This window comes from Dendropsophus ebraccatus, chromosome 6, assembly GCF_027789765.1.
Source record: "Dendropsophus ebraccatus isolate aDenEbr1 chromosome 6, aDenEbr1.pat, whole genome shotgun sequence".
Lineage (NCBI taxonomy): Eukaryota > Metazoa > Chordata > Amphibia > Anura > Hylidae > Dendropsophus > Dendropsophus ebraccatus.
This window is the reverse complement of record NC_091459.1, coordinates 153,118,829-153,138,865: the sequence shown is the minus strand read 5'-3', so window position 1 is coordinate 153,138,865 and position 20,037 is coordinate 153,118,829. Positions and strand designations below refer to the sequence as shown.

Genomic DNA, 20,037 nt, shown 5'->3' with positions numbered 1-20,037 from the left:
GTTAAGTATGTCAGCCAGACTAGCCTTAGTTAAAATGGTGATTCTTCCCCAGATCAACTACCTCTTGTCTGCAGCTCCGATCTGGATCAGTGAGAAGTGGTTTAGACGGATTGAGCAGGTGTTGAACGGGTTGATCTGGGGAAGAAAGAAGGTAAGACTTAAGTATTCCCATTTCTGCCCCAATCTTAAAAATGGGGGGTTCTGGATACTGGACTTGAAATTATACTTTTTGGCTGCCAGGTTGGGTTACCTCCTAACACATAAGAACGCCGTATGGTGGGAAGAAGAATGTATTATGGGGAGGAGAAGGGATATTTGGGTACAGTTGGAAGCTGGAGGATTTGAGGTCAAGGCAACGACGAAAGACTGGTTTGGGAATTTATTTTGTAAAGTTTGGAAAGAGATCAAAAGAGTATGTAAGGTAGGGAATAGTTTAGAGTTCACTGAGATTTGGAATAATAAAAATTGAGGAATTCACTAAAATTCAATCACAAACTTACTGGAAAAGAAGAGGGTATGCGAAAGTTAGCGATTTTTTTAGATACATTAGAAGGAGAGGTAGGGACACACTGGCAGCACACATTTAGATACTGGCAACTTTGGAAGGCGTATGAAGCCTCACATAGTAGGGATTTGTTTAAAGTCACTTATAATGAGGGTATACAAAAAATCTTGGATATTAGAGGCGTGAGACATCTGATATCTAAGATATATAAAATATTGTTAACACAGAAATATGATTTAATCACAAAAGGTCACAGAACACAATGGGAAAAGGATATTGGTTTACTCACAGAGGAAAGTTGGCAAAATATTTTAAGTAGCGTCTCCAAGGTATCATTAAATCCTGAGTATAAACTGACTCAATTTAAAATTATCCATAGAACCCATTATACTTCGGTGTTAATGAATAGGATTGGACGAAGGGAAAATTCCAGATGTGTGAAACGTGGGATGGAGGGAGCGGACCTTTATCATTTATTTTGGTCATGCCAAAAAATCCATATCTTTTGGCTAGAGGTAATAGAAGAATTGAAGAAAAAGGGACTACTGGAGGACAATCTGACATTCACACAAGCCATATTGGGCGAGGAAAAAGAGCAGAAAGGTGACAAAAGACTAATTAGCTCTGTGTTAGCCAGACTAAGTATACTTCAAAATTGGTTCTCCCCCAATAGTCCCTCGAGACATGAATGGCTTAATTAAGTAAATAGAGTCAGATGTTTAGAAGGATGGTTTCATAAGGCGAAAGGAACAAAACAACAAAGCCCTTAAAGAAATGGGAAAAGTGGTAAGAGAGCGGGACAGACTAGAAAAGTTTTATTTATATATATATATTTTTTTTTCCCCTGGCCTGGAGGGGGGGGGGGGATAGGGGGTGCGGGGGGGGGGGGGGGGAGTGGTAAAAGGGTAAAGGGATACAAATTGTTATGCACAAACAAGCTAATTATTGTTACATGAGGTACGAGTTCTGTTGTAAAGCAGTTATGTCATGTATCCTTTTGTGCTACTTTTGTAAGGTTCTTTATATATTGTGATGTATGTAATTCTTAATGAATATGGAATATGTTTGTATCCCTCCACACCTTTTTAATGTAAAAAGAATTGTTAAAAAATAAAGAATAAAAAACAACGTTTATTTATTTTTATTAATAAAATGGGAAAAGGGGGGTGATTCAGACTTATTAGGGGAGGGTTTTTTTTTATTAATGAAAACACTTTTTTTTTTAAACCTATACAGTAATTAGAAGTCCCCCTGGGGGACTTCTAATACAACTACACTGCTCTCTCATAGAGATCGGTGTAGCTGTATTACACAGCACCGATCCATCAGATCGGTGCTCTATTGCTTTGGCCTGCTGCAGACCAATGCAATAGAATACGGAGCCGAGATTAGCGTCATTACAATGCTGAGGCCCGGCAAGTTGAAGGGATCCCCCCTGCGCGATCGCATCGCGCGGGGGGGGGGATTCTGTCACTTGACACCAGGGATGGGCCGCAAACAAGACAGATGTAGCTGTCATGTTTGACAGCTGCATCTAACGGTCTTAATTAGAAGTAGCGGTGATCGGCCCGCTCCTGCTAACAGCTGCGGTCCCGTGCTGCAGATTGCAGTTGGGATTGCGGCAGTTCAGAGCGGGGTCGGGGCACGGCCCCCCTCTGAACACCCCTTGAGGACATATGACATACCGGTACGGCATATGTCCTCAAGAGGTTAATGGTTTACTGTGTTCTCACTGCCATGCTGTGTCAGGCTAAGTTTTGGGGTGGCTCATATGCTACCTCTGTTTCAATGGTTCACTGTGTTCTCACTGCCATGCTGTGTCAGGCTAAGTTTTTGGGTGGTTCATATGCTACCTCTGTTTTAATGGTTGCCCATCTTCGTCTGGGTCAGCACTATTGTCTTGAGGTTGACCACCAGGCTGTTGCCCAGAATTTGGTGTAATGGTGCGATTAGGCAGCCTCAGAGGCATCCATGTATGCTGCCCCTGCTGTTTCCTGTCTATTTCCGTGGTGTTTCAATCATTTTCTGAGGTTCCCTGGGCCAAGCTTGGGTCCCCTGCAAAAATGTACGAGTTTCCCATTGACTTCATTGGGGTTCGTTACTAGAAAAGAGCACCCGAGTATCGGGAAATATTCGTCTTGAGTATCAAGCACCCGAGCATTTTAGTACTCGCTCATCACTACTCGTAAGCAAAGGGATAATACTGCTGCTACCAGCGTATGCACTATTCAAGAGTCCTTGATGTAATTGGAGTTCGCAGTCAATAACCTAACATTATTGTTCCTGAAAATAAACACTGTCCATACACACCATTATTTTAATGTCACAATATCGCACATTTTAAATTTATTACAAATAAAAGTTAATTCTTAATACATTCAGGTCTTCATAGTTGTTGGAAAAATTTGGTTTTGTTGAGGTGTCATTTTTTGCGGGATGATCTGTACTTTCTATCGGTACCTTGTCTGCGTATATATGTGACTGTGATATGTGATCTCTTTTTATCACCAATTTTTCTGGATTTGATGCGACCAAAAATGCGCAATTTTGCACTTTGGAATTTTTTTGCACTTACGCTGTTTACCATGTGAGATCTGATAATATAATAGTTTGGGCGATTATACACGAGGCGATTATCAAATATATTTATTTTTATTTATAAAATGGGAAAAGTGGGAGGGTGTTTAAACTTTTATTAGGGGAGGTTTTGTTTTTTTTATTAATAAAATACTATTTTGAATTCGAAGTCCCCTGGGGACCGCCTATATACACAGCACTAATCCCCCTGGGGACCACCTATATACACAGCACTGATCTCCCAGAGATACATTTATACTGCACTTATCCCCTGGAGACTTCTATATACACAGCACTGATTCCCCTGGAGGCCTCCTATATACACAGCACTGATCCCCCTGGGGGCCTCCTATATACTCAGCACTGATCCCCCTGGGAGCCTCCTATATACACAGCACTGATCTCTCATAGACATACATAAATACTGCACTGATCCCTGGGAGACTTCTATATACACAGCACTGATCTCTCATAGAGATACATATATACTGCACTGATCCCCCTGGGGGCCTCCTATATACACAGCACTGATCTCTCATAGAGATACATATACAGTCATGGCCAAAAGTTTTGATAATGACACAAATCTTATATTTTCACATGATCTTCTGCCCTCTGGTTTTTCTGTGTGTTTGTCAGATGTTTTTATCACTTACAGAAATATAATTGCAATCATATTATGAGTAACAAAAGCTTATACTGACAGTTAGAATGAGTTACTACAAATCCTGACTGATAGCCGTCCATTCTTGCACAATCAATGCTTGCATTTTGTCAGAATTTGTTGGGTTTTGTTTGTCCACCCGTCTCTTGATGATTAACCACAAGTTCTCAATGGGATTAAGATCTGGGGAGTTTCCAGGCCATGGACCCAAAATCTCTATGTTTTGTTCCCTGAGCCATTTAGTTATCACCTTTGCTTTATGGCAAGGTGCTCCATCATGCTGGAAAAGGCATTGTTGAGGGCCAAACTGCTCTTGGACGGTTGGGAGAAGTTGCTCTTGGAGGACATTCTGGTACCATTCTTTATTCATGGCCGTGTTTTTAGGCAAGACTGTGAGAGAGCCGATTTCCTTGGCTGAGAAGCTACCCCACACATGAATGGTTTCAGGATGCCGGTTACAGTTGGCATGAGACAAGACTGGTGGTAGCGCTCACCTCATCTTCTCCCAATAAGCTGTTTTCCAGATGTCCCAAACAATCGGAAAGGGGATTCATCAGCCACAATGACTTTCCCCCAGTCCTCAGCAGTCCGCTCCCTGGACTTTTTGCAGAATATCAGTCTGTCCCTGATGTTTTTCTGGAGAGAAGTGGCTTCTTTGCTGCCCTCCTTGAGACCAGGCCTTGCTCCAAAAGTCTCCGCCTCACAGTGCACAGTGCAGATGCACTCACACCTGCCTGCTGCCATTCCTGAGCGAGCTCTGCACTGCTGGTAGCCCAATCCTGAAGCTGAAACACTTTAAGAGACGGTCCTGGCACTTGCTGGTCTTTCTTGGGCGCCCTGGAGCCTTTTTGGCAACAATGGAACCTCTCTCCTTGAAGTTCTTGATGATGCGATAGATTGTTGACTGAGGTGCAATCTTTCTAGCTGCGATACTCTTCCCTGTTCTGCCATTTTTGTGCAGTGCAATGATGACTACACGTGTTTCTTTAGAGATAACCATGGTTAACAGAAGAGAAACAATGATGCCAAGCACCAGCCTCCTTTTAAAGTGTCCAGTGGTGTCATTCTTACTTAATCATGACAGATTGATCTCCAGCCCTGTCCTCAGCAACATTCACACCTGTGTTAAGGGAGCAATCACTGAAACGATGTTAGCTGCTCCTTGTAAGTCCGGGCTGCAATGATGGTGAAATGTGTTTTAGGGGATAAAGTTCATTTGCTAGGCAAATATTGACTTTGCAAGTAATTGCTGTTAAGCTGATCCCTCTGTATAACATTCTGGTGTATATGCAAATTGTCATTTTAAAAACTGAAGCAGTAGACTTTGTAAAATGTTATATTTGTATCTGTATACTGCACTGATCCCCCTGGGGGCCTCCTATATACACAGCACTGATCTCTCATAGAGATACATATATACTGCACTGATCTCTCTGGGGTACTCCTATATACACAGCACTAATCTCCCATTGAGATTAATGCTGTGTATATAATAGGAGGACTGATCCATTAGATCAGTGCTCTATTACTTTGGTCTGCTGCAGACCAGATACCTAGATTGCTGAGCCAGGATCAGCGTCATTCCAACACCGAGTCCTGGGCCAGCAAGAGGAAGGGATCCCCCCCTCCGCAATCCTAATTAGCGGCACTCACTAATAGCCGCGGCGTGACCCCTCTCTAAATCTTCCCAACCTCAGCAGGACATGCCGGTACATCCTTCTGCGGGAAGGGGGTTAATGTATCTGTTTTGATACTGTCTGGTTACATTTGAAAAATGAATATAAAGATTAAAAAAAAAAAAGGAATGAGTAGGTGTGACCAGAAACCTTTTCTCGGTTCTCATCTTTTTTGGCTGTTGTTTTGGTCTTTTTTGCTTTTTGTCATTGCTCTCACCCCTAGAGGTAGCATGAGGTGGTGTCTACAACTCACAGAAGGTGCTCAGGTAGTGCAGCTCATCCAGGATGGCACTGTTTCATTGCGAGGTTATCTATATCTGTCAGGACAGTGTCCAGAGCATGGAGCAGATACCAGGAGGCATGGAGGAGACGCTAGTGTCCAGAGCATGGAGCAGATACAAGGAGACAGGCCAGTACACTAGAAAGAGGGGGCCATAGTGTCCAGAGCATGGAGCAGATACCAGGAGACAGGACAGTACACCAGGAGATGTGGAGGGGGCTGTAGTGTCCAGAGCATGGAGCAGATACCAGGAGACAGGACAGTACACCAGGAGACATGGAGGGGCCGTAGTATCCGGAGCATGGAGCAGATACAAGGAAACAGGACAGCACACCAGGAGGAGGAGGCCGTAGTGTCGAAAGCATGGAGCAGATACCAGGAGAGGGTGATAGTGTCCAGAGCATGGAGCAGATACCTGGAGACAGGCCAGTACACCAGGAGATGTGGAGGGGGCTGTAGTGTCCAGAGCATGGAGCAGATACCAGGAGACAGGACAGTACACCAGGAGACATGGAGGGGCCGTAGTATCCGGAGCATGGAGCAGATACAAGGAAACAGGACAGCACACCAGGAGGAGGAGGCCGTAGTGTCGAAAGCATGGAGCAGATACCAGGAGAGGGTGATAGTGTCCAGAGCATGGAGCAGATACCAGGAGGAGGGAGCCGTAGTGTCCAGAGCATGGAGCAGATACCAGGCTGCTGATGACCTGAGGGTATTTATAGCCATCACCTTCAGACCTTTGTACTCAGTTGTGTGTCAGTCAGCAAACCATGTCTGTGCTCCCAGGCTATCAGCCACTTCCTTGCTTCCTTCTATCTTTTTGGATCTCGTTCCATTCCTAGTTCCCTGCTAAGCTCCAGTTTGAACAACATATTCCTATCGTATTTTGAAGTTAGATCCGCAGAAGGAGAGCATCTAGCCCCAGCTCCTGAACTCCTTCAGTCAGTGGTCAAGGGGACATTCTCTGAGAGTCCCGACCTGGGAGTTACCTGCCGCGAAGCCCATCCCGCGTTGTGGCAGGCTCTGGTGAAAATTCTGCTCCTCGGGAAAGGTACATCAGAACTCCTTGGTGATCCAGAGAATCCACCTCCTTGTGCTTGGTCCATCCGTTACACTCTGACCGCCATTAGGTACCAGTACGAGATCCTCAGACCCAGTGTGAGACCATTGTGAAGTGGGCCCTGAGTTTCCTCAGATACATAACAATGCTAGGCCTCATGTGACTGAAGTGTGTCAGCAGTGCATGCATGATGAAGGCATTGATGCTATGAATGGCCACCCGTTTCCCAGACCTAAATCCAATCCGGCACATCTGGGACATCATTTCTCCTTACATTTACTACTGACTGTCCAGGAGGGGACCCATACTTTAATCCAGGTCTGGGAGAAAATCCCTCAGGATAAAATCTGCCTCCTTGTCAGGAGCATGCCCGGGCCTTGTAGGGAGGTCATACAGCCACCTCATCAGGAGCATGCCCGGGCCTTGTAGGGAGGTCATACAGACACCTCATCAGGAGCATGCCCAGGCCTTAAAGGGAGGTCATACAGACACCTCATCAGGAGCATGCCCGGGCCTTGTAGGGAGGTCATACAGCCACCTCATCAGGAGCATGCCCGGGCCTTGTAGGGAGGTCATACAGCCACCTCATCAGGAGCATGCCCAGGCCTTAAAGGGAGGTCATACAGACACCTCATCAGGAGCATGCCCGGGCCTTGTAGGGAGGTCATACACCTCATCAGGAGCATGCCCGGGCCTTGTAGGGAGGTCATACAGACACCTCATCAGGAGCATGCCCGGGCCTTGTAGGGAGGTCATACAGACCCCTCATCAGGAGCATGCCCGGGCCTTGTAGGAAGGTCATACATACACCCTCCACCTCATCAGGAGATGCCCAGGCCTTGTAGGGAGGTCATACATACACCCTCCACCTCATCAGGAGATGCCCAGGCCTTGTAGGGAGGTCATATACACAGCCACCTCATCAGGAGCATGCCCAGGCCTTGTAGGAAGATCATACAGACACCTCATCAGGAGCATGCCCAGGCCTTGTAGGAAGATCATACACACACCCTCCACCTCATCAGGAGCATGCCCAGGCCTTGGACATGCACATGGAGGACACGCACACTACTGAACCTCCATCAGCCTGTAATGTGATTGTATCATTCCTTATCCAGACCCCATGGGACAGTCATTGTGAATTACATTGATCATTGTTTCCAGCACATTCCATTTTGTAATAAATAAAGATTTACTACTAGAAATGTTCATTCACTGAGATCTAGGGTGTGGTCTAATATATATATATATATATATATATATATATATATATATATATACTTATATTCTATGTGGTGGTGGGTGATGATGATGATGGGGCTGCTGCCCTCACCTGTGTGGGGTGTCTCCATCACGTTTCTATCTTCATCGCTGTCTTGTACTTCATCAGGGTGGAGAGAGAATAATGGAGCCAGTCTTGTCACCTACAACAAGAAGAGTCTCCCTTAATACCTGTCACATAATCCCAGAAGATGAATGGGAACTCATGCTATCCCTGAGAAATGACAGAAAGAAGATGCTGCTTATGTATGATGCCAAGCATCAGCTACACATCACACCATCCATGCTGCTCTAGAACCCTCCTAGGAACGGCTGTCCCCTCTAGGCCATACAGGCGGCTGTCCCCTGTTGTCTATGTCTCGTGTAGAGCATCCAGCCGCTGTCCCCTGTTGTCCATGTCTCGTGTAGAGCATCCAGCCGCTGTCCCCTGTTGTCCATGTCTCGTGTAGAGCATCCAGGCGCTGTCCCCTGTTGTCTATGTCTCCTGTAGAGCATCCAGGCCGCTGTCCTCTGTTGTCTATGTCTCGTGTAGAGCATCCAGGCCGCTGTCCTCTGTTGTCTATGTCTCGTGTAGAGCATCCAGGCCGCTGTCCCCTGTTGTCTATGTCTTGTGTAGAGCATCCAGGCGCTGTCCCCTGTTGTCTATGTCTCATGTAGAGCATCCAGGCCGCTGTCCCCTGTTGTCTATGTCTCGTGTAGAGCATCCAGGCCGCTGTCCCCTGTTGTCTATGTCTCGTGTAGAGCATCCAGGCCGCTGTCCTCTGTTGTCTATGTCTCGTGTAGAGCATCCAGGCCGCTGTCCCCTGATGTCTATGTCTCATGTAGAGCATCCAGGCCGCTGTCCTCTGTTGTCTATGTCTCGTGTAGAGCATCCAGGCCGCTGTCCTCTGTTGTCTATGTCTCGTGTAGAGCATCCAGGCCGCTGTCCTCTGTTGTCTATGTCTCGTGTAGAGCATCCAGGCGCTGTCCCCTGTTGTCTATGTCTCGTGTAGAGCATCCAGGCGCTGTCCCCTGTTGTCTATGTCTCGTGTAGAGCATCCAGGCGCTGTCCCCTGTTGTCTATGTCTCGTGTAGAGCATCCAGGCGCTGTCCCCTGTTGTCTATGTCTCGTGTAGAGCATCCAGGCGTTGTCCCCTGTTGCCTATGTCTCGTGTAGAGCATCCAGGCCGCTGTCCTCTGTTGTCTATGTCTCGTGTAGAGCATCCAGGCGCTGTCCCCTGTTGTCTATGTCTCGTGTAGAACATCCAGGCCGCTGTCCCCTGTTGTCTATGTCTCGTGTAGAGCATCCAGGCCGCTGTCCTCTGTTGTCTATGTCTCGTGTAGAGCATCCAGGCCGCTGTCCCCTGTTGTCTATGTCTCATGTAGAGCATCCAGGCCGCTGTCCTCTGTTGTCTATGTCTCGTGTAGAGCATCCAGGCCGCTGTCCTCTGTTGTCTATGTCTCGTGTAGAGCATCCAGGCCGCTGTCCTCTGTTGTCTATGTCTCGTGTAGAGCATCCAGGCGCTGTCCCCTGTTGTCTATGTCTCGTGTAGAGCATCCAGGCGCTGTCCCCTGTTGTCTATGTCTCGTGTAGAGCATCCAGGCGCTGTCCCCTGTTGTCTATGTCTCGTGTAGAGCATCCAGGCCGCTGTCCTCTGTTGTCTATGTCTCGTGTAGAGCATCCAGGCGCTGTCCCCTGTTGTCTATGTCTCGTGTAGAGCATCCAGGCGCTGTCCCGTTGTCTATGTCTCGTGTAGAGCATCCAGGCGCTGTCCCCTGTTGTCTATGTCTCGTGTAGAGCAGTGCTTCTCAAACTTTTTCAGTTCGGGCCTCACCAACCAAACAACAGTGTTGCTCGGGCCTCACCATTGGTGGACGCTGAAGCCAGAAGTGAAAAAGAGTTAAATGATTATCGGGGTCAGGGAGAAAGGGGCAGTGATGTGAGAGCAGATATGTGGGCACAGAGGGCAGAGATGTGGGCACAGGGGGCAGAGATGTGGGCACAGAGGGCAGAGATGTGGGCACAGAGGGCAGAGATGTGGGCACAGAGGGCAGAGATGTGGGCACAGAGGGCAGAGATGTGGGCACAGGGGGCAGAGGGCAAGGATTTAGGGATGTGAGGGTAGAGATGTGGGCACAGGGAGCAGAGGGCAGGGAGTTAGGGATGTGGGCACAGGGGGCAGGGATGTGGAAGCAGACAGCAGGGGGCAGGGATGTGTGAGGTGTGTGTGTCTGCACACATCCCCTGCTCTCACTTACTGCCGGACCTGATGACATCCGAAGCTTGAGGCTTGTCAGAGCTGAGGGGAGGGGGGATTTGTTAAGGGAGCTTATAAGACAGCCTGAATCTCGGCCACCAGGAAGATTAACCTTTACTGCTGGCTGGGGTTCAGGCTGTCTGTTCCACCTTAAATAAGCTCTCATAACAAATCCCCCCTCCCCTCAGATCAGGACAAGCTTCCAGCTGATAAGCCTCCGTTCCTCGTGCATATTCATGTGTGCACACTCAGGCCGGTCAGGAAGTGCAGCCGCTGGCCTGAGAGTGTGCTCACATGAGTATGCACGGAGGAACAGTGATACGGACTCTGACAGAGCCGAGTGGGCGGGCAGTGCAAGCAAGCGGGCAATAAGTCAGCTTGCAAATATGCCGCGGCCCCACAGCGGACAGGCGCAGTGTGTTTGGCTAGGCTCCCGCGCCTCACCAACCTGTGACCTGCCTCACACTTTGAGAAGCGCTGGTGTAGAGCATCCAGGCCGCTGTCCCCTGTTGTCTATGTCCCTGGTAGGCCTTCCAGGCGCTGTCCCCTGTTGTCTATGTCCCTGGTAGGCCTTCCAGGCGGCTGTCCCCTGTTGTCTATGTCTCCTGTAGAGCATCCATGTGGCTGTCTCAATGTCTATGTCTCGTGCAGAGGATCCAGGCAGCTGTACTTTGTTGTCTATGTTTCATATAGAGCATCCAGGCAGCTGTCCCGTTGCCTATATCTCCTGTAGGGCATCCAGGTGGCTGTACCTTGTTGTCTAGGTCTTCTCTAGCTGTATCTTAATACAAGAGACGGGCTACTTTCAGGGGTCTGTGACCATGGGACAACCAGGGGTGGAAAAAAATGGACAAAGGATGATGTGATGATCAGAGGGGTTATATCTGGTGGGGACCCCAGGATGATGTGATGGTTTGGGGGGGGTATATCTAGTGGGGACCCCAGGATGTGATGGGTGGGGTTAGATCTGGTGGGAACCCCAAGATAATGTGACGGTTGTGGGAGCTATATCTAGTGGGGACCCCAGGATGTGATGGGTGGGGTTATATCTGGTGGGGACCCCAGGATGATGTGATGGTTTGGGGGGGGGGTATATCTAGTGGGGACCCCAGGATGTGATGGGTGGGGTTATATCTGGTGGGGACCCCAGGATGATGTGATGGTTTTGGGGGGGGGGGGTATATCTAGTGGGGACCCCAGGATGTGATGGGTGGGGTTATATCTGGTGGGGACCCCAGGATGATGTGATGGTTGGTGGGTTAACTACTCACCATCGATGGACTCTCTATACACATCTGGCTGCTCTTTGGGACATGACATGGGTCTTACAGTTCAGCAGATGTTGGGGGGCATGGGTCCCTCTGTTCTGCCTGCAGATGTTGGGGGGCACAGGTCCCTCTCAGCTCTGTTCATGGATGATTACTGGTAGATATCAGGGGCCAGGGTATATGTCAGCGCCATCACAGATACACCAGGAGATGTATGTCTACATGCCGTACACTACTGACCCCTCATAGCACTGACATAATGGTGGAGAAGTACAGGTCACACATGAGGGAACAGAGTGTGATATAAGAGGAGACGTCTTCCTTCTGGGTGAGAACTTCTCTGCATATTGTGCCCGGGAGCCGTAATGTTTCCCCGTCCTGATATCTGGAAGAAGAAGGTGATCAGAGTGAGAGGAAAACCAAGAAGAAACAGAAGTCACATGGCACCTCTGAGCCGCATCTACGAGTCATAAATATGAGGGATGGAAATAGTTAACCTCAGAATGTCTGCAGTTTGTTTGTAGAAGTTGTTGATACACCTTGGAAGGGGTAACAATGGTCAATTGTTTGGATGTGTGCAATTTGTTGTTTATGTAAACACCCATTGTTCAGATACCTTGAAGAGAACAAATGAGGCCATGAGCTCTGATGTTACTATTGTGGTGGCATCTTAGAATCTGAACAATAAATTACAAAATCTAAATAACAAGTTAGGGGTTCGGCTGATTATCGCTCGGTGGAATAGAGAAAACGATCATTCATTTAGGATCAAACCTAAAATCATCGTTCCCGACCTGCGCATCGCTACGGGCGACCGACGATTCAAGCAGCATACATTACCTAGCAGGGCTTCTCCGGAGCGGCCTGACGGAGCTGTCAGACCACTCTGCCGCGGCCAGTGATTGGCTGAGCGGTCTGACAGCTCAATCAGGCTGCACTGAAGCTGTTGCTGCGCCGCAGGACCCAGGGAGGAGAGAGAGAGCAGGAAAATCCCTGCTAGGTAATGTATGCTGCAAGGACATCGGTAACGATATCCCTGCAGCCCTCGTTAACGATCATCGGAGCCGTGGAATAGGCCCAGTAAACGAGCGCCGATCTAGCAGATCGGCGCTCGTTTACATTGTTGCTCGGCCCGTGGAATAGGGCCCTTAGGGTACTATTACACCAAACGATTTTTTTGATAAACGATCTTAACCCCTTGCCTCTAAAGCCTGTTTTGGCCTTAATGACCACTCATTTTTCAAATTCTGACCTGTCTCACTTTATGCGCTTATAGCTCAGTGATGCTTTATTAGTAGCAAAAGTTGGTCACTGCTTTGTGTGTTTTTTGTGAAAACATCAAAATATCATGAAAAATTTGAAAAATTTGCATTTTATGAACTTTGAAATTCTCTGCTTCTTAAAAAGGAAGTCCTAGCACATAAATTAGTTACTAATTCACATTACCAATATGTCTTCTTTATTCTGGCATAATTTGGGAAACATATTTTACTTTTTTTAGGGTGTTATGGGGCTTAGAAATTTATTAGCAAATTATCACATTTTCGTGAAAGTTTCCAAAACTGATTTTTTTTTAGGGACCAGTTCTTTTTTTTAAGTGGATTTAGGAGGCTTATATACTGGAAACCCCCATAAGTGACCCCATTTTGAAAACTAAACACCTTAACCCCTTAAGGACAGACAAATTTTATGAATTTGACCAGTGTCACTTTAGTCATTAATAACTTCGGGATGCTTTTAACTTTCCGGCTGATTCTGAGATTGTTTTCTCGTGACATATTGTACTTTACATTTCAGATAAATTGGAGTCGATACTTATAACAAATCTTTATGAAAAAGCCCAAAATAACGAGAAAAATTGTGAAAAAAATGCATTTTTTTCAACTTTTTTGCTTACACAGAAAATGGTTATGCCACATAAATTATATATTAAATAGCATTAGCAACATGTCTACTTTATGTTGGCGGCATTTATTAAACTATATTTCATTTTTTTTAGACAATAGAAAGCTTAAAACATAAGCAGCAAATTTCCAAATTTTCGGTAAAATTTCAAAATCAGATATTTTTAGGGACCTGTTCAGGTACAGTCACTAGTGGCTGGGTTCACACTATGTATATTTGAGGCTGTATTTGTGAGGCTGTATAGCAACCAAAACCAGGAGTGGATTGAAAACACAGAAAGGCTATGTTCACATAATGTTGTAATTGAGTGGATGGCCGTCATTTAATGGCAAATTTTTGCTGTTATTTTAAAACAACGGCTGTTATATTGAAATGATGGCAGTTATTTACTGTTATATGGCGGCCATCCACTCAATTTCAACATTGTGTGAACAGAGCCTTTCTGTGTTTTCAATCCACTCCTGGTTTTGGTTGCTATGAGGACCTGACTTGAGGACCAAATACTGCCTGAAGTATACAGTGTGTGAACCCAGCCATAAAGTGTATTTGAGGGGCCTGTATGTAAGAAAGCCCCACAAAGCACCCCATTTCAGAAACTGCACCCCCCCCCCCCCCCCAAACTCTGCAAAAGCACATCCAGAAAGTGTTTTAACCCTTTAGGGGAGTCACAGAAATCAAACCTAAGTGTTTAAGAAATTAGAAAATTTTAATTTTCTGTGCAGAGATTTTATTGTAATCCAATATTTTTCATAATTATAAACCTATTACCAGAGAAATGCACCCCAATATTGATTGTCCCGTTTCTGCAGTTTATAGAAATACCCAATATGTGGCCCTTTACGCTATGACGCAACCACAAGCCTCAGATATAAAGGAGCGCCTAGTGAATTTCAACGCCTCCGTTATATTTGGTCATTTTTGATTGTACCACTTCAGGTTGGCAGAGGCTCTGGAGTGCAAAACCTACAAAACACCCCTAAAGGGACACCATTCAGAAAACTACACCACTCAAGGAATGTAACAAGGGGTGCGGTGGGCATCTGGACCCCACAGGTGCTTCACAGATTTTCAGAACAATATGGCGTGAAAAAAGAAAAATTTATTTTTTACACTAAAACGTTGTTCTAGCCTTCAATTTTTCATTTTCACAAAGGGATAAAAGAAAAAAAAAAAAACACAAAAAACGTGTAGCGCAGTTTCTCCCGAGTACAGAAATACCCCACATGTGGACATAAAGCGCCAAGTGGGGGCAGGACGAGCCTCCAAAGGGAAGGAGCGCCAATTGGCTTTTGGAAGCTGAATTTCACTGGAATGGATTTCAAGGGCCATGTCGCATTTACAGAGCCCTCGTGCTGCCAAAACACTGGACACCCCCCACAAGTGACCCCATTCTGGAAACTACACCCCTCAAGGAATGTAACAAGGGGTGCAGTGAGCATATGGACCCCACTTGTGAGGGGCACAAATGTAGAACAATGTGACGTGAAAGTGAAAGTTTTTGGGGTTTTTTTCACTTTCATTGCACAAATGTGCCTGTCATCAAGGGGTCCATATCCTCACTGCACCCCTTGTTAGATTCCTTGAGGGGTGCAGTTTCCAGAATGGGGTCACTTGTGGGGGGTTTCTCAGTGTTTTGGCAGCACGAGGGCTCTGTAAATGCGACATGGCGTTCATCATCCATTCTAGCCAAATCCAACCTCCAAAATCCAAATGGCGCTCCTTCCCTTCGGAGGCTTGCCCTGCACCCACATTGCGCTTTATGTCCACATGTGGGGTATTTACGGACTCAGGGGAAATTGCTCTACACATTTTGTGTTTTTTTTTTCTCTTTCAACCCCTTGTGAAAATGATCAATTCAAGGCTAAACCAACATTATAGTGTAAAAAATGTAATATTTCATTTTCACACCACATTGTTCCACATTTGTGCCCGTCACCAGTGGGGTCCATATGCTCACTACACCCCTTGTTACATTCCTTGAGGGGTGTAGTTTCCATAATGGGGTCACTTGTGGGGGGTTTCAACTTTCTTGACAACACAGGGGCCTTTTAAATGCAACAAGGCCCTCGATTCTATCTATTCCAGCCAAATCCAGCCTCAAAAAACCAAATGTCGCTCTGTCCCTTCGGAGGCTTACCCTGCATCCGCATGGCGCTTTATGTCCACATGTGTGGTATTTCCGTACTCAGGGGAAATATCTCTACACATTTTGTGTGTTTTTTTTATCTTTTAGCCCCTTGTGAAAATGAAAAAATCATGACAAGATCAATGATTTAGAGTAAAAAAATTTTAAAAATTACACTAAATGTTGGTCTAGCCTTGATTTTTTTCAATTTCCACAAGGGGTTAAAAAAGAAAATAAATGCAAAACGTGTAGGGTAATTTCCCCTGAGTCCGAAAATACCCCACATGTGGACATAATGTGCCATATGGGCACAGGGCAAGCCACCAAAGGGACAGAGCGCCATTTAGAGGCTGGAATGGAGGATGGAGGCCATGTCGCAATTACAAAGCTCCTGTGCTGCCAGGTCAGTAGAAACCCCCCACAAGTGACCCCATTATGGAAACTACACCCCATAAGGAATCTAACAAGGGGTGCAGTGAGGATATGGACCCCACTGGTGACGGGCACTTATGTAGAACATGTGGTGTGAAAATAAAAAATAATTTTTTTTTCATTTTCACGGCACAAATGTGGCCGTCACCAGGGGGCCATATCCCCGCTGCCCCCCCCCTGTTAGATTCCTTACAGGGTGTAGTTTCCAGAATGGGGTCACTTGTGGGAGGTTTCTACTGTCCTGGACGCACAGAGGCTTTGTAATTGCATCATGGCCTCCTCTAATGGGAATGGCGGCCATACCTATTTAGTTGGGGAAAAGGGACAATTCTAATTTATTTGGGGGTATTAGGCCAATTATTAGTTTATAAGGTTAAAAATGACAGGTGTCCATCAAACTCAACCTGTGTTGATCCAGAGGAAGGCAAAAAACCCTCGTGAGGCAGACGACAGTAGCCTCATCACGGGGAAAATTCCTTCCCGACTCCATAATGGCGATCAGAATAATCCCTGGATCAACGTGACCCCTGAAATAGGAATAAGGGACAGAATTTAGATAATGTAGAACCCCAGTGACGTGTGGTGCACCTTGAAGCGATCCATAATGCAGAGGCCGGGGGGATCAGGACAGGCGTCACACTGGAAAATGGCGTCCTTCCTGATCCCCCTGTTACCTCACACTCTGCACTTCTTCTGGGGTCTCCCGTTCTACAGTGTGGGGGACGTCACCTGGAAAATGTTGCCCTGGTGCGATTCGGGGTCCTTCATATCAAGAAGCGCTGGGTCCGCTCCATGGCTGCTAAATATTAGGGCTTTATTACTGCTTCTGATATGTTCGGATCGTGCCGCAAGCTACAGTAGCTTGGGCAGCGAGGGACCAGAAGACATGCGCCCACATCAGTCCGCCGGTGGGTGCCAGCTGCGGAATGCACAAAGGGTTATCCTTCTCCATTCCGCAGTGTGCACGTACCCTAAATCTGTAAGTGTACCCAGAGGTACTCTCACAGAGTTTGTAGAATTTCACGCCATACCGTCATCTCTTATTGGGACGGTACTGGCGGAAAAGACGTAGCGTACGCTGCCCCCAGACACGTCACTGGATGATGAGGACGATGAGGATGAATAGAGGAAAAAAGGATCCCCCCATTCATCCTCACTGGCTGTTTCGGTGTCCGATTCAATAATAGCGTATGCGTCTGATACCGAAAACACGCCAGGGGGCCACTTTTATATGGAGATTGGTATATGGGGTATGTAGTGGTGTAGTGTCAAACTTTATTCAATGTAGTGTAGTGTGGTGTAATGTAGTGTTTTTTACGTTTTTTTACAGTAAGTATAAAAAAAAAAAACCTACGCATATGTGCGGCACTTATCAGCAGACCGTGGCAGTAGGATATAGAAAAAAAAACACCCTACACAGAAAAGGAGGAGTTGCTGATTAGCAGCGCACTTTCATGCGATGCTGATCAACACTCAGTTGCGATAGGGTGCGGAAAATAGAAAAAAAATTGGAAAAAAAAACCTTTTCCTACATGCTGAACATCCCTACAGCTGCTGATAACTGTATTACACTTATCAGCCGCTAGAGGGCAGCAGAGCGCAAAATCCCAAAAAAGACGACGCTGGAGCCGAAAAAAGCCAAAGGGGACCCCACGGAAGAAGCCGAAGACCCGCCGAGAAGACGAGGACGCCGCGAACCCGGAAGATGCCGATCGGGACCCCGGGACAGGTGAGTAATGTATAAATACCTGCTCTGGACCCCTCAGCTACCTAGCTGAGGGGTCCAGAGCAGGTATTTATTACTTTTGGAAACTTTGATCGCCGTGGCACCGTGACCACCATTACTTTTTACAGTAATGGCGGTCGGTACCGTCCTCGGACAGCACCGACCGCCATTTTTTCCGGGTCATCGATGACCCGTAAAGGTGCCAATCGCCGCTATTGGCTGATCTGAATTGATCAGCCAATATCGGCGATCGTCAGCACGGGGGGTGTTAACCACCCTCCGTGCCGAGAAGCTAAGATGGCCTGCTATGATTTATAGCAGGCCATCTTCCCCGATCGCTGTGTGTGAACACACAGCGATCGGGGAAACCGCGGGCGTACATTTACGTCCTGTTGCGTTAAAGCCCAGGCAACGGGGGCGTAAATGTACGAAGAATTCATCTTTGGGTAGGATGAGCATTTTGACCCCATAGGTATTAGAGGAAAGTATTTAAAATTAGACAGTAAAAATTAAAAACTCGAATTTTTCCAATACTATGTTCGTTTAGTTTGAAATTTCTCAATTTCACGAGGAACAGGAGAGAAAACGTACCCCAAAATCTGTACGCAGGTTCTCCTGAGTAGAACGGTACCCCATATGTGGGCATAAACCACTGCATGGGCACACAGCAGGCCTCAGAAGGGAAGGAGCGCCAATTTGTATTTTCACTACAGATTTTGCTGAAGAAGTTTCTGAGCGCCAGGTGCGTTTGCAGCGCCCCTGTAGTGTCCGCAGAGTAAAAAAATAAAACATAAGTCACTCCATTTTAGAAATTACACCCCTCAAAGAATTCATCTTGGGGTGTAATGAGCATTTTGACCCCACAGGTTATTAGAGGAAATTATTTAGAATTGGCCAGTAAAATTGAAAAACTAGAATTTTTCCAATAATATGTTAGTTTAAAAAAAAAAATCACTGGAATTTCCACCTAAATATTTGGTGGACAAAGGTGTACTACATGTACAACAAAACACGCTATCACTGAAAACATGTAGATCTAAAAAATAATAAACTTTATTGGATATGCATTAAAAACGTGGTCCACAATAAGTCATAAATATAAATTAATCAATAAATCCCAACCAATATTAAAGCAATAATTCATTAAAGCAATAATTCATACTGTGTATCACTGGTCGTGAGATGACACTTCTTACCCCTATCAACAAATGTACATATCTTACATAAAATCGGGTGGCCCCTATCTGCCACCTCAGTCTCTACGCGTTTCTCCCCTCCGGGATCATCAGGAGACAGAACAAAAGTAAGTAAACAAACGTAAGTAAACAGAAATGGGGTCAAAATTCCACTACTCCAACATGTCCCTCTGGACAATAATATACAGAAAGTGGAGGGGCACTGAAACATAAATACTTCACTCTGTGGTGTCAAAAGCATACACAATATAATCAAGTGAAGAGTGTCATAATAGACCAACAGTGCAGAAATAAAACCAGGCTCGCAGAGAGCCACTTACGATCCCCCCGACCAGATATGTGGTCTCGTGTAATGGTGCCGGGACGCCGCCGATAGATCCCGCCCCTCTATTTAAGCGGGCAATTCGCGCCAACGGTACATTAGTCCCACCCCCCACGCGAATCCTCGAGCGCCTGCGTGTCAAACTGAGACGCAGCGCCGGTTGCGCGTGACGCGTGCGTATCAGCCTGGGACGCATCACCAAAACACACAACGTCACCTGACACGGTAGTCACGCGACCCAGTGGTTACGTAGCGTTAGCGTCCCAGGCCGCACTACCCATACACCACGTGATTAGTTACTGATCTAGCGTCAGCGTCTCTGGTTGCACAGGTATAGATCACGCCCCCTACAAGTCCTTTCGCCCAATGAATGGATACTTATTTGCATACTCCCGTAGTTCTTAGAGTCTTGGGAATGATAGCATAGCTTCCCAAAAATGAAATATTTTTTCCATTAGTTATTATCCTACCGAAATAAAAATACCTCCCACCATTCCTCCATGTGTCGATCTAATGCAATAAATATACTACTGTATCTAAGATTGTGGTATATTAACCTATATGATAATAAAGGACATTATCTGAGACAATGATTGTTTAGGTATGTTACCCTATATAATAATAAGGGACATCTATATAAATTAGTCCAGTCGGCATAATAGGAATTCTCTACGGCATGATATAACCTGGTGCCGAAACGATACAAGGCTAAGTGGAGGAACAGGCAGAACACTACAGAGGTGAAGCAGGGGTAGACTAGGGTCTATTAGTAAGGATAGGAGA

At 46.3% G+C, this 20,037-nt stretch overlaps 1 protein-coding gene across 4 annotated transcripts in view; it reads right to left on the bottom strand.

The window, feature by feature from the left end:
• LOC138794573 (uncharacterized) overlaps window positions 1–20,037 on the bottom strand; it is a 117,427-nt gene that overhangs the window by 38,754 nt on the left and 58,636 nt on the right. Inside the window, exons 2-3 of one of the 4 annotated variants that reach the window (XM_069973331.1) lie at window positions 11,552–11,933; window positions 8,096–8,186 (exon numbers count right to left, since the gene is read on the bottom strand). In XM_069973331.1, coding sequence (XP_069829432.1) covers window positions 8,096–8,186; window positions 11,552–11,575 — 115 coding nt within the window. In that variant the 5' untranslated portion in view covers window positions 11,576–11,933. The remainder of the gene's footprint in view (window positions 1–8,095; window positions 8,187–11,551; window positions 11,934–20,037) is intronic. The other 3 variants (XM_069973333.1, XM_069973332.1, XM_069973334.1) reach the window with 3 other exon arrangements.